This window comes from Capricornis sumatraensis, chromosome 22, assembly GCF_032405125.1.
Source record: "Capricornis sumatraensis isolate serow.1 chromosome 22, serow.2, whole genome shotgun sequence".
Classification (NCBI taxonomy): Eukaryota; Metazoa; Chordata; class Mammalia; order Artiodactyla; family Bovidae; genus Capricornis; species Capricornis sumatraensis.
In genome coordinates this window covers 12,578,607-12,592,330 of record NC_091090.1, presented here as the reverse complement: position 1 = coordinate 12,592,330, position 13,724 = coordinate 12,578,607, and the positions used below count along the sequence as shown (strand labels likewise).

The following is a 13,724-nucleotide window of genomic DNA, read 5'->3' as shown; positions in this document are numbered from 1 at the left end:
CGTTGCTGCTAGTCCAGTGGTTAGGACTCTGCACTGTCTACTGCAGGGGTGCAGGTTCAATCCCTGGTGGCATGCTACGAGGTATGGCCAAGAAAAAACCACCAACACCAACATCAAGATACAGGATTAGGGTACTGTGGTAGTGAGGGGTAATAAGTATCCATCAGCAGTAGTGGCTCCCTTGTCCTGAAAGTTAGCGTATGGCCTTAGCAATCACTTGTAAGTCCAGTGAGCAGTGGCCCAGCCCTGACCCTTGCAGAGGTCCCTATGGCGAAGGAAACAGGCATGGACTCTGAACCGGCGACCACAGTGAGGACAGGCATGTAGGGCTCCAGCATGCGTCTTCATATGCTCTGTCAGATGGTGCTTCAGCTTGAAACGCTTGTTGCAGATGCCACAGCCAAAGGGTCGAAGGCTGAAGGTCAGCATGATGTGCCGGTCACGCTTTGGCTTCACTGCAAAGCGTTTCCCACACAAACAACCAAAGCGTTTTCCATCTGCAGGGGGTGCACCACCTAGCTTCACAGGCCCATGCACAGCCTGCCCTGCTCCCCCAGGTCCCCCACCCCCTGATAGGATTTCATTCCCATGAAGATCCACTGGTTTCCAGGATGGACCACCTCCTCCAGATGTTGTCCCTGCTCCTGAGGGAAGTAGGAACCCTAGTTCTCCATTCTCTTCAGTGTTCCCTGCTGGAAACACTTTGGTCTCCTCCTTTGCTCCTACAGACTGACTTCCACCTCCAGCTATCTCCTCCTTGGACTCAAAGGGTTCCTGCTTGATGTAGAAGATTTTGGGGGGCAATGCAGTATGAGGAGCAGGAAGCTCAGGTGGGGCACTCTCGCCCTCTGGAAGTCTGCAAGGAATAGTGGATGTGGGCAGGGGGTGGGATACAGGAGGGCGAGGAAAACTCCCTGATCCTCTCTGAGGCTGAGGAGTCTGACAGGGTGCTGCTGACCCTTGGTCCTCCTCATCTTCTTCCTCATCTTCCTCTTCAACCTGAAGCTGTAATATATCTCCCAGTTCACTCCCCTCCCCTCCAATCGAGCTCTGGTTAGAAGCAGAAGACTGTGCCGGGGTCTGGAAAGGAGAAGAGCGGATGCACCAGCCTCCTGTGGTGGAAAGAAGTGTGTGGAAAGGGGCTGCTCCTCGGGATGAAATCCCACCACCTGCGTTTTCCAGTTCTCTAAGAATCTCTGAGCACTGATCTACCACTTGCCACATCTGCAGGCCACTGGCCACAAGAAGGTGCGCAGGGAGAGCATCCAGGGGCAGACGGAGGTGCCCCGAATAAATGAGCTGGAGCAGCCCCTCGAAGGCATCGGCTTCGATAACGCTGGGTAGGGTGAGACGCGGTGCATCCCCCAGAAGTAGTTTGTCGTGGAAGTAGGGAGAAGCGGCGGCCAACACTGCTTTGTGGGCCCTCAGTTCGCGGCCCTGCACCAGGAGAGAGACGTCACAGAACTTTCCCTCCAGCCTGTGGCGGTTCAGGGCCTCCAGCAGCAAAGAGCTGTGCTGAGGGAACTCGATCTGGATCGTCCGTGGGGCTGGGTTGCAGGCTGGGGAGGGGGCTACAGGAGGCAAAGGCGTCGAGGTATCCATGGCCTCCTGGGGAAGAAAGAGACCCCAGAGGGTCGGGTACAGGAGGTGAGAGGGCGGGGGAGAGCCCCTGCGCGACGAGGGCTGTGGAGGAAAGAAGGGGTCACAGAAGCTGTGGATAAAGACAATCGTATCTCCCCAAGCAACGTCCGCCTCCGCTGCACCCCAACGTGTGGAACTTTTCGGTAGCCGGTGGTTCGGGCAGAACAGTCCCACACACTCCCCCGCCAAGAAAACGAAAACAAACCACAACAAAACACCAACCGGGGATTGAACTTGAAGGGCCTGTGGCGAGGAGGAGGTCCTTCAGCCGCGAGCCGGATCCCGCCGGCCCGGTCGGCTTCTTCCCACCGTTCCGCTCCCCAACTCACGTGCCCGCAGAGTCCAACTCCCTGGCAGGCACCCGGGGACCGCGAGCGCCAGCCACTTGGCCCTTCCTGCCGCCACGCCCCCACGGGTACACACGCGGTCCTGCGTCCCGAGCGGCTCTGCAGCAACCGCGCCGCCTCGGCCGGAAGCCGCCTCCTCCCCGCCGGAAGCGGACCCCGGGGAGTTGGGCGGGGCCAGGGAGGCAGCCAATCGGAGGGCGCCGGCCTACAAGCCTCACGTCGATTGGTCACGCCGGCGAGAAGGCGGTCCTGGCGGGAGGCAGTACACCCGGCCGGGGCCGCAGAAGGGATGAGAATGCACAGGCGATACCGAGGGCGCGACCAGTGAGCCGTGCCAGTGATTAAATGTAACGCCTGCCCCCGATAGGTGCTGAGGCTAGAGGGCACTTAGCGTATTAGGTATTGTTCGCATCACCTTCTATCCCACGCCCCCTCCCCCGACCCGCCACCAGCGAGGTAGGAGTTCCCATCGTTTCCTCAGGGGAAGCCGAGACGGCAAGTGCTGGCTCAGGGGCCGACTCCACAAGGCTGAGGGACCAAGTTCTTTCCTCCGTTCCGTACGGGAGCGCTTTAACCAACAATGAAATAATCTTCACTTCTAGGTAATTGTCTTTAAGGGACATGTAGATGTACACTTGTAATTTTTTTAATCAGATATTACTGTTCCTTAACCTCTTTTCTCTTGGGGTTAAGTGGCGCACTGGTGAGACACATGGGGGAAATTTGGCCTGTGCAAAAACCCCTACTCAAAACAATCTTGCTAGTTGGGAGAGCGATATTCTAGGGCCAAGACTATGGCGTCACACAAGGATACAGAATTTCTCCCAAGCTGTCAGCTTCCTCTCAAAAAGCAGTTCCTGTCACCATGCTGATCCTCCCGGAGGTCCGAGACTAGGAAAGTCAGCACCGCGATAAAAGAACAATCTCCGTTTATTAAACATGATTTTTCTGTTTCACCACACACTCCAGAAAAAAAGGAAATGGGGCTGGGAGTGGAAGAAAAGGGGCAGTGGTGGGGGAGAGAGTAGGCTGGGGGTGGGGTGGGGTGGGGAGGGAGAACGAGAAAACAAAATAAAACAGGTAGGAAGAACATCTCCCTACCCTTATTGGGGGAGAGGGAATCGTGGTGGGGAGGGGGCCAGGAAGCGCTGTACAGAGGGGTTGCCCCCAGCCCACACACACACACCCCGGATATGTACAGTACAAATCCCAGATAATTACAACAGCCAAAGAGGAGAGGAAAGGAGGTCCAGGGGTAGGGTCTGAGGTTGGGAAAGCAAGGAAGGGCACAGGGATAAAATTTCACATATTTACAACTTTTATATAAGTATAAATTTGGCCCCGGCTGGGTGTCTGTATGTAGGGGTATGGGACTGAAGGGGAACTGTCCATACAAAAGAAAGAAGGGTGGAGTCCGAGAAGTCTCAATACCAAACGCAAGAAGGGATGAGGGGGCAAGGCTGGGTAGAGGACAGCAGTCAGGGAAGAGGGGGTGCCAAGGAGGACCTTCTCTCCTCCTATGACCGACCCACCCCAAACCCCATCCATCCTACCTCCCCTATCCCGCCAGAGAGCTATGTACAGAGAAACACCGAAAAATTGTGGAGCTGGCGCTGGCGGGAGGGAGAGACATGGAGGGAGATTGGGGAGGGGGGAGGATGAGAGGGAAGCCCAGCCCTGTCCTACCTCCCCCAGGGGACAGAGTCATGGAAGGGGGCCCCCAACACCCCTCCTCCAACACAGGTCCCCCTGCCCTGGGGGAGAGAGACATGGCTTTTCCTAGAGTAAGTTCCCCCCTCCCCCTGGGAGTAGAGACCAAGAGGTGGGGGGCAGGGGGGCTGTGTGTGTCAGGGTAGGGCAGATCAGCTAGTCTGTCCTCCCCAACATACACCCCCCTCCTAAACCCTAACCCCTCCCCTGAACCTCAGTTCCACCCCACCCAACACACTGGGGGAGGGGGGGGCCTGAGCCCCCTCACCCCGCTCTGGGACCAGCCAAGAGCAGATCAGGTATGGGAAGAAAGGGAGACAAGTCCCATTCCCCCTTTGCCGCCCCCTCCCTGCCCGGTGGCCCCTCCACCCCATCTGGGTTCTGGGTGGGGAGGGAGAGTATTTGAGAGTGGTAGGAGAAGGAGTTTGTGCGTGCTGAGCCCCCCCAGACGCTCCTGAGAAATCAAGGGGTAATAGGACCCCCTCACCTGGGGCCCCTCCCCGTAACAAGGGGGACAGGGGAGGCCAAAATGGGGCGGTGGAGGGGAGTTAGATTGTCAGCTCTGGTTACTACTAAAAAATCACCCTGAAGTTGAAAGTTTGGAGGTGCCACACCCCCAGGGTGGGGGTGAGGGTCTGTCCCCCAGTGCTCAGGGGAACGATGAGGCAGAGGATGGGGATAGCACCCCGGAGTGAAGGGGTCTGTGTCCTGGGGCAAGGGTCCTGGGGGTCACAGGGGACAGCACCCCAGCAGGAAGGAAAAGGGGGCAGCTGAGGGTCCCCGCTTTCCCTCCCAGAAATGGTGCAGTGCGGGTGGGGGACTGGTGCCCCACAAGGAGGCGTGCAGGGAGGCGATCCCGCTGTCCCTCGGCGACGTCCAGTCCTGGTGGTCGGTGCCGTTCCAGGGTGGGGTGCACAGGGAGGGAGGAGGAAGTCTGAGATGCTGGGTGGGCTAGTGGTCTGCGGTGTTTCGGAACTCGCCGTTCTCAGTGATCTGCAGCCGGGGTGGGGGAGGTGGGGCTGGGGGGGCCAGGCCGTTCCAAGGTGGGGCCAGCGTCACACGCGGGTTTGTTGGACCCAAGGGGGGAAGCTGCCTCTCCTGCAAGATACCAAAGAGGAGAGCGCGGACTTATTGAGACGCTTCGCGGGGGCCTGGCTGCCAGCCCCCAAGCAGTGGCCTCCCCCAGAGCTGGCCCACTCCACCAACTGTCCCACCCCCTTCCCCCAGGAGACCCCTCCCACCCACATCCTCCTCATTTGTTCTCACCTGCAGGAGAAGGTACATCTTCTGGAATCAGGGAGAAGAGACTCTCACCCCGACTCCTAACTGGGGCCTTCAACCCCAGGAGTCACACCAGGAACCCATTTCAAAAGAGGTCAGTTTCCTATCTCACCCCCAAGCTAACCCTGGCACGTTCCGCTGCCAGGGCCCCCTCCCAGGCCACCGCCAACCTGAGGTGGGAACTTAGTGCAGAGGGAACAAGGAAAGGCAGTACAGCAAAACCTCATTAATCCAAACCCCCATGGACTGGAATTTTTTCATAATTTGAACAAAAACCGGGCTTGAGTTTTCCTTTATCTGTGAAGAAAGAATGTGCTAAGCAAATTAATAGTAGAAACATGTCTGTGGGAGGGAATATTTAATCTATACCAGAAAACAGGCTTTTCAATCCTATCCACTCATTAACACATGCTCCCTGAGGGCCTGGAGTGGAAAAGCCTCGTCCATGGAGTTCTACTTACTGTATATATTCTGAAGACATGCATTTCATTAAACAGATACTGTCATTCGGTTTTGTCACTTATTCAGAGTGGCCATCTCCTCAAATACAACATTCTAAATTAGAGAGGTTTAACTGTACTGGGGTGAAGGAACGGGATTCAGGGAAGTAATGTGGGAAGGGAAAAATACTGTGGGAGGGCTGCCTCTCTCTCACGCTGATATCAGAAAGGAAGGACCAGGAGCTCCTGCAGAGACACAGCATGCCCCAAGCTCTGCGTCCCCAGGAACCAGAAGGACATCGTTCCTCTCCACCCCCAGGTTCCTTTCGTTCCCTCACCCTGGGCTCCCAGTTAGAGGGTGAGGGGGACTCCCACCCCTGGTCCTATTCTACCCCTTCCTACCCTTCCTGGACCAACTCCTGTCTCCTCCCCTCAGCTCTGGCTTCTGTTCCTCTGCTGGGAGCGGAGAAGAACACCATGTATTCTATGCTTCAGGTCGCTCATTTGGCTTTTAAAAATACAGACATAAAATTAATTTTTATGTTAATGGTTGAGTTGCAGAGGGACCAATACCTGAAGGGGGTTTAGAAAAAGTGTCCAGATTATTTCCTAGGATATAGGGCATTGAAGCCTAGCAACCAAGCTGTGTCTGACCAAATCGCTAAAGACGTTAACAACATTCCAGGCAGAGGCTCCTGGATTAGTTTTCCTCACCTCTCAAAGGTCACCCAAACCCAAGATTTAAGCAAAGCTGCCCTCTTAGCTACTGAGTATCTCCCACACTTTTCCAGGAGTCAGTGAGAGAGGAAGTCACCTGCAGTAGGGCATCCTGAGTGTGGCGGGAGAGCAGGGGAAGGAAACCTCAGACTCCCTTCCCTCTGCTTGTCTGCATGCCCCCTACACCCCCAGGGATGCAAATTTAGAAAGGAGATAAATTAGGGTGCCATTATTCATTTTACAAAAGAATTCACCACAGGAGTCCTTTAAATGGTGAGGTCCCCTGGTGCCTGGCAGCATCTGTTTTCAGCTCACTAACTAATTTGACAGAGAGGCTGGGCAGGCAGAGAGTTAAAATTACAGTGTGAGAAGCCACTGCCCACTGCAGATCCATCCTGCAGAAAATAAAGCCTCTCAGAAGTGATGTCACTGGTTGACAGGTTCCCGTTTACTGGCTTTTCAGGTAGGATTCTTTGTCCGGGTAGCAGGAGAAAGGGAGTGAATGGCATTAGTAGCCCCCAACCTAGCATCTCTGCCTGAAAGCAACACGGCTACCAGCCCATGATCTTATCTAAGAAGACATCTCCTGCCACTGCCAACTCCCACACCATGTGGGCCGGTCCACATCCTAACATCCATCAGGGTCTCCTTTCTTGATCCTTCTCCTTGCTTCACTCACCCTTACTGTCTTGACATCTGAATGGCACCCTTTCCAAGCCCCCCAAAGTCTCCCTGCATTAACTACACACTTAACTCCCACCCAGCAGGGCTGAATAGGAGCCCCAGATGCTGTCTGTCTCACAGATGTAGGGAAGGAGGAAGATCAACAGGTGAGGGATGGAAGGAACGAGGGCTCTCCACAGAACCAGAGGGAGGGAGAAGGAAGAGGAAACCCCAGCCTACCTGCTGCAGCCATCACAGCCCCTTTAGCCAGCGCCCCCCTAACCCAGCATCACCACCCCTCCTTAACAAACCCTACCCCCAACATCCCAACCCCCAAGGACGCTTTGGTGAAATGGGGGGTGACAGACATACACTGGAGAGGTTAAGAGGAGGAGGCAGGTCAGGGGGAGGTGCGGGGAGGTTGTGTGGGGAGGCGCTGTGATCTAGGGATGTGCAGGCGTCTAGGGTAAAGCGCTTGGTAGCGGGCAGGGGTCCCTGAACAGTTCTGGGAGGCGGCAGGGAAGTGCTCTGGGGCAGTGCCTGGGAAGATGGGTCTGTGCAGGTGTCCGGAGGGTCGCATCTGGGGAGGTCCTCAGGTGTGGGGGGCAGCCGTGAACCGGGGAGGGGCTCTGGAGAGTCAGAGGGAGTGGGCTTCACGACCAACCTGCAGTGGTCCGGAGTCACCTCCCCCTGTGTCCTCCGCCCGTGGTCAAAGCGGAACCAGGAGAATTACCTGATGAGGAGCTGCAGGGGGAGAGAGTGGGGTCAAGGGGTCAGGAGCCTTGGTGGTTCTGGGGGGGAGCCTGGAGGTCAGAGCAGAGGAGAGAGAAGCATGGGTGGGCAAGTGAGCTGAACTGGGGGGGAGGGAAACAAGGGGTTAGAGGGTGGGAGGGAAGTCCTAAAAGCTGGCTGGGGTGAGAGAGGGCGGATGGCGGGAGCTGCGGTGGTCGGGCAGGTGTGAGGACCAGAGGGGGAACAGGGCCAAAGAAGGCAGCCTGGGCTTTAAACAGAGGCAGGAGGGGAGGGCTCAGAGTGTGGGACCGGGAGGTGGGCTTCAAGATCCCAGGAGCTGGGAAGAGGCCTAGCGAGCTGTCAAAGACAAGGAGAAATGAGGGGCCCAGGGAGCAGTGGTGACGAGCGCCCCCAGGGCACCCGCTGGAGCCCGGGACACAAGCACCCCTAGCGCCTGGGGCTCTGCGCTGGTGAAGCACTGCCTCCGGCTCCCTGGCCTGAGAGGCGCTTGGGGAGACCTTGCTCTCTGACTTACACGGGGGCCAGCCCGGAAGGGGCCGGGGCCAGGGCCAGGACTCGGGCCTGGGGGCAGAGAGGCTGAGGTTCTGGATGGAGGTCCTGAAATGCGGCCGAGCAGGGGAGGCAGGGTGGGGAGGCACGGGGGGGGGGGGGGGTGGGGGCTGACGCTGCTAGGAGTGACGAAGGCACAGACGATGGGATGAAGATGGGGTCACGGGGACAGCCGGGAACGGCCGCCGGACGAAGGACGACGGGAGAGACGGAGGCGATGGGGCCGGGGTGGCTGGCGCAGTGACCTCACGAAGGACAGTGGGATGGATGGGGATGGGACACGGAGAAGATAAATGACATTGTAATTTCCACCTGAGCGTCGAGCAGCCTCTTCTTGGGTTCGGGTAGCGGCTCAGCCATGGTGGGGTGGTCCCGGCGCAGCTCCTCCTCCACCAGCATCAGCCTGAAGGGACGGGCTTCAGTGGGGTTAGTGGCGGGCACAGGCGGGGAGACTGCCCAGGGAGATCCCAACCCTGGGAACCCTGCTACTCTCTCGAGAAGCTTTGGCACTTTTCTCCCCTGCACTCAGAATCCCTCCATTCCTTCGATCCCCAGAGACTGCCCATCATTCACCCGGTTTCAGGAATGCTTGCATCTCCCTGCTAAGGATGGGCCTCTGTGCCCCGGGGACCCCACCCACCAGGCACACAGCACTCAGCACTCTATCCATGAGCAGGCCCTTCCACAGACACTGCAGCTGAAGATCTGGCTTCATTCCCTATGCCACCTCACGGAACTGAGACTGCCTCCAGGGCAGCCCCTGGACACCCCTGGCCCAAGAGGGGTCTCTACAATCATAATTCCCAGCTTCTCTCTCCCTTCAAAGAAGGTTCTCAAGGTGATTTCTCATAAAGGATATCACAGCAGAGGTTTTCAAAAAAGTTTCAAGTCAAGCTTTTCTAGTTAATATTCCTGAAAAATACACTGAGAATGGATGGCAGTGGAACTGGCCCTGGTTGGAGTGGGGTGTGGGGTCCTACCCAGCTCTCAAGCTAACGGACCCCCTTGTTGAGACACTTCCTTTGGAGCTCAGGGCTTGGCAGAGCGCAAGGGAGAGTGAGCATCGTTCACTCCAGGATGGAACACCTCTCCAGGATGGGAAGGTCAGGGGCCACTGTGGCTAAGGGACCTCTGCTTAGATTTGGGGTGAGCATCATAGGCTGACTTGAGAATAACCAGTGGGGAGTCCCAGCCTAGGCCAGTCCAGACACACAGAGATGGTTGGACAGTAAGAAGTACATTTCTAAGGGCTTCAGACATTACTCTACTAGGAGAGAGAGCAAAGTTTAGTAAAGGGACATTTAACGCACTAAGCATGAGATTTCTCTCCATCTGGTAAATGGTAGAGGAGGTGGCATCCCTAGGAGGGGGTGGGCTTTCTTCCAGGTGTCCTGAGCTGGGGGAGTGGGTGGGACTGGAGGCAGGGTTCGCTGACCGTCTTCAGCCTCAGGCTTCTCCTCACAGCCCTCCCCGGGCCGCTCCTCACCTGCCGATGATGCTCTTGATCTGGGAGTCCTTTTCCACCTGCTGCTGCCGTAGCCTCTTCTCGCTCTGCTCCAGCCGGGCCTGATACTGCATCAGGATTTTGCTGGTCTGCTCTTCCTGGGACAGCAATCTCCGCTCATATTCCTCCAGCTTCCGGTTGGACATGTGCAGCCGCTCCTTCAGCGAGTGGATCTCCTCCTCATACTCCTTCACCTGCCCGCCGGGCACAGGACCCCGCACTGTGAGGGGGGCTGGGCCTGACCGTGTACCCAGCCTCTACCCTGCCTGCTAAGCACAGCACCGTGTGGTGAGGGATCCTCACCAGTCTCCTCCAGCCCTTCCCTGGCCTCTTGATCTCCCTCTCTCTCTCACACACACAAACTTTTAAGAAAGTCATCCCATGGGGCTGAGGCTCTGTCAAGATGTAACAAGACCGTGGACTCCCCCATCCTAGCGGTATACACGTGCCCTCACGTTGGCACCTGGACTCAGGAAAACCCACACAGGAGCCTAGCCAGACTCATGGACACAGGTGGAAGGCATTTTGTCCTTGGTTTGTCAAATGGTGCTGGAAATAATTTATAATAAGGCCTAAAGACATTCTCTTAGCTCAAGTCTATCTACATCAATCCCAACATTTATCTTTGCTCAGAGACTACTTCTCCCCAAAAACCTCTCTGCTCCTCCAGTTGGAATCATGTGTCCTATATGTATAATTTAACCCTGCAGTCACCCTCTTCTTCAGGGTCCTTGTAGCAATGGGTCCCAAACAGCTTCCTGCTAAGTGAGTAAAGACCAGAGCTTCGGCTGACTTTTGCTTGGGGCCACCGGCAGCTGAGAATCTGGACAGTCTTCCCTACGTGCGCCACTTCCCTGCACTAGACCTCTGATGGCTACCCCTCTGTCACCGGTGCCTGTGGGACAATGACTGGGGAAGCCGCGCATGGCTCATGGTATAACTGCCCTGCCTTTGCCCAATGGATCAGCTCCCACTGCTGCTGCAGTAACTTCCCTCCTGAGAAGTCACAGGACCCAGGGCTTACGCTCTCCCTGGGGAGGAACATGGATGCAGTCTAATACAGAGCATGCCTCCCCCGACAATCTACCATGTGTGGAACCCACAAAACAGAGCTGAAAAGGGCTTTTCAATGGACTGATTGTATCTTGGATCCCCTGAGAGACTGAGGGCTTCTCCGAAGGGATCGGGTCTTTGTCCTTTCTTCTCATAACTACTTGGCCCCAGGTGTTGCCCTTGGAAGGGACTAGAAGCCTGCCCTGTGAGTAATGACAGGGCTCGGGGCAGGGAGGGCCCCCATACCCTGTCCAGTCGGCTCTCATCCATAGACTTGGAGTACTCCTTGAGTTTGTACTCTTCCCGCTCGATGTGGGCGCTCTCGATGTCAGCCGATAGGTGAGGCATGTTGGAGACCCAGGCCACCGTTCGCTCGGAGGCCGGCATCGTGGGGTTCAGCGTGGACGGCGTCTGGGAATGCTGGGGCAGGAGGGGAGAGGGAAGGCGGAAGGAGGCGGGCGCTTTCAGAGGCAGGGAACACGGCCCAAGGAGACTGGAGTCCCCCCACTGATCCCCTCGTGAATGCTGTTCTCATCACCTCTCTCCTGGGAGCCCCAAGAGGGCAGGGAAGCCTGTCTGTTAACTGACAAGCACACAGTGCCCAGAATAGCACGAGGAGCAAAGCAGGCCCCGTATGCACTTTGTTTAATGAACGAAAGGTGAGAAAACTGTGACTTCAGACCACAGACTGTCGTGCTCCCCTGGAGCCGTCTCCTCCTCCCCTCCCGCTCGCCACCCCACCGGCCCTCCCACCTGTCCTACCTGCTTGGTGATGGAGGGCTTGAGTCCCCCGCCGCCACCGCCGCCGCCGCCGCTGCCCCCGCCACCCCCGATGCTGCCCTCCTTGCTGAGGCTCTGCTGCCGTGGGCGGGCAGGGCCATAACTCGGCTCTGGCGACTGCAGCAGGTTCCCACTGGACGGCCGAGGTTTCTGGGCAGCACTGACTGTCAACTGCTGAGACTTGCCCCTCTGCAAAGGGGGCGGCTGGCCCCCACCACCCCCGCCACTGCCCCCACCACCGCTCCCGCCTGCAGGCCCTGAGGGGACAGGCCTCTGGGGACCAATGGTGATCTGGGGAGGGGACAGCATGTGCTGCAGGTTGTCCTGGAGTGAGAGCTGCCGACGGGTGAAGTCAGTGCCAGAGGGTCCAAACTCATCACTGTAGCTGTGGCTGTGAAGGATGGAAGCGGCAGGGGGCTTAGGGACCCCTGAGGAGAGGTCCTCGCTCTTGCTGTAGCCATGGAACGGGGCAAAGGTGTCCCCTGGGGGCTCTCCGCCTCGGTGGTGGTGGTGGTGGTGGTGGTGGTGGTGGGAGGAGGGTGGGCCGTGGCCGCCGCCCCCTGCGTGGCCCCCTGGGGGGCCTGGCCCATCAGCGGCCATGTGGAAGAGAGGATTCTGGAAGGAGAGGGGGATGCGCAGTTGCTGGGCAGGGACACCGTCTGTGGTGACGCCCATCTGGCTGAGGCGCATGCCAGCCGCCGTGATGGACGAGCCGCTCCCCTGGGAGAGGCGGCCAGCAGGCGCAGGCCGCAGACCCAAAGCCGCGGTCAGGGAGGCCTGGCTCGAGTGCAGCAGGTCCCCAACAGCCGCCAGGTTGGACACGCTGCTGCTGTTGAGGCGGCCGCCGGGCCCATCGCCCTGCAGGTCCAACATGGAGACGCTCTTGTTGACACTCAGCATCTTCTGCTCCGGCTCCGTGATGTCTGAGCTGCTCGTGCAGTAGGCGGGGGAGGACCGGGCCAGGGGTGGGCGGCTGACATAGAACAGGTCTTTCCCCCCACCAGGCGGTGGTGGCGGGGGCTTCTCCTTGGTTGGGGAAGGGAGGCGAGCCATGTCCATAGAGCTGCGGGAAGGGAAGGGAGCACACGAGTGGGAGGTCGGAGTGGGCCACCGGCAGATAAGCCTCTGTGGTCAGCAAAGGCCTGGGGTGAAGAGGGGGCCACAGGGAGAGAGGGCGGCAGGCGGGATGGCAGAGGTGCGAGAGAAACAGGGTGGGACGGGCCTCCAGCAGCGGGGGCAGATGGGGCAACAGGAGGAGGGATCAGGTCTGGGCAGACGTGGGGGAGATGAGGGTGCATGGAGAAGGCTGGGAGTGGGCGGCAGACGGCAGAGAGAAGAGGGCGGGGGAGCGCAGAGCCCCTCACCTGTTGAGGCCTCGAGCCATGAAGGACTGAAGGTCGATGGAGCTGGAGAAAGATGCAAGAGGGGCGAGCACAGGCAGAGAAGGAGAGAGGGGGCAGAGGTCGGACGCGTGGAGGTGGGCGGGGTGGCGGATGGGAATGGTGTCATGGAGAGGAGGGGCAGGGCGGGCAGTGCCCGGTGGCGGAGGGGAGGCCCTGCGAGGGGGGGCCGGAGCAGGCAGGGTCTGCGGGGTCCTGGCGGGGACTAGGACAGAACCATCTGAACGTCCTGACACCAGGTGGCTGGTCCCAGTGTCCTGGCTGAGCCCCAACCTGGGGCAGGCCTGGGCAGGCCGAGGGCCCCCAGGCTGACAGCACGTGGAGCTGAAGGGATGCTTTTGGCAGGGGGTGCTCTGTGCGGCTGGCTTCCTCTGACTTGAACAGGCTCTAGCCTAACCACTGACTGGACCTGTCTCCTTACAGTTTTCTCTAAGAAATCGCTTCTCTTTCCTTTCTTTCAAGTCCTCGAGAGAGGCACACGGACCCAGGAGTGTATCTGGGACAGACGTGTGGACTCTACGGCACAGCTGGGGACTCCCGGGGCTCACCTGTTGAGGTCCCGCATCATGTAGCCCTGCATCTCGGCCGAAGGGCCCCGCAGCACCACGGGCTGAGGCCGGGGCCGCTCGCTCTGCCGGCTCGGCTGCCTCTGGATGTTGGGGTTCCTCAGTGCCGTGCTGATGTCATTGAGGAGCCGGGGCAGCGGACCCAGCTTCAGGAGGGCTTCCTAGAAGGGAGAGGCTGTTACCCGGGGGCCTCAGAGTTCAGAAGGGGGAAGGTGTCTGAGCCCGGGAAGTGGCCGTGACGTGTCCAGGATTAGAAGGGCGGCAGAATCTGCTCAGGGGATGGTCTCTGGGCCACAGGAGCCTCTGGAGACCTAAGGACC

At 58.5% G+C, this 13,724-nt stretch overlaps 2 protein-coding genes across 3 annotated transcripts in view; both read right to left on the bottom strand.

Moving 5' to 3' along the window:
• Window positions 1-213: 213 nt before the first annotated feature.
• ZBTB9 (zinc finger and BTB domain containing 9) lies at window positions 214-1,625 on the bottom strand. The gene has a single exon (XM_068961134.1). The coding sequence runs from the start codon at window positions 1,600-1,602 to the stop codon at window positions 214-216; it is 1,389 nt and encodes a 462-aa protein (XP_068817235.1). The 5' UTR covers window positions 1,603-1,625.
• Window positions 1,626-4,631: 3,006 nt separating this feature from the next.
• Window positions 4,632-13,724, bottom strand: part of SYNGAP1 (synaptic Ras GTPase activating protein 1) — a 28,245-nt gene continuing 19,152 nt past the window's right edge. The window contains exons 13-19 of one of the 2 annotated variants that reach the window (XM_068960448.1): window positions 13,387-13,565; window positions 12,803-12,844; window positions 11,421-12,501; window positions 10,905-11,078; window positions 9,588-9,799; window positions 8,414-8,504; window positions 4,632-4,796 (exon numbers count right to left, since the gene is read on the bottom strand). In XM_068960448.1, the coding sequence (XP_068816549.1) occupies window positions 4,650-4,796; window positions 8,414-8,504; window positions 9,588-9,799; window positions 10,905-11,078; window positions 11,421-12,501; window positions 12,803-12,844; window positions 13,387-13,565 (1,926 nt within the window). In that variant the 3' untranslated portion in view covers window positions 4,632-4,649. Of the gene's footprint in view, window positions 4,797-8,399; window positions 8,505-9,587; window positions 9,800-10,904; window positions 11,079-11,420; window positions 12,502-12,802; window positions 12,845-13,386; window positions 13,566-13,724 lie in introns of both variants that reach the window. The other variant, XM_068960449.1, reaches the window with a different exon arrangement.

What these genes read in the sequence shown, in the direction of transcription:
- ZBTB9 (XM_068961134.1), bottom strand. Translation starts at nt 1,602, where the DNA reads ATGGATACCTCGACGCCTTTGCCTCCTGTAGCCCCCTCCCCAGCCTGC.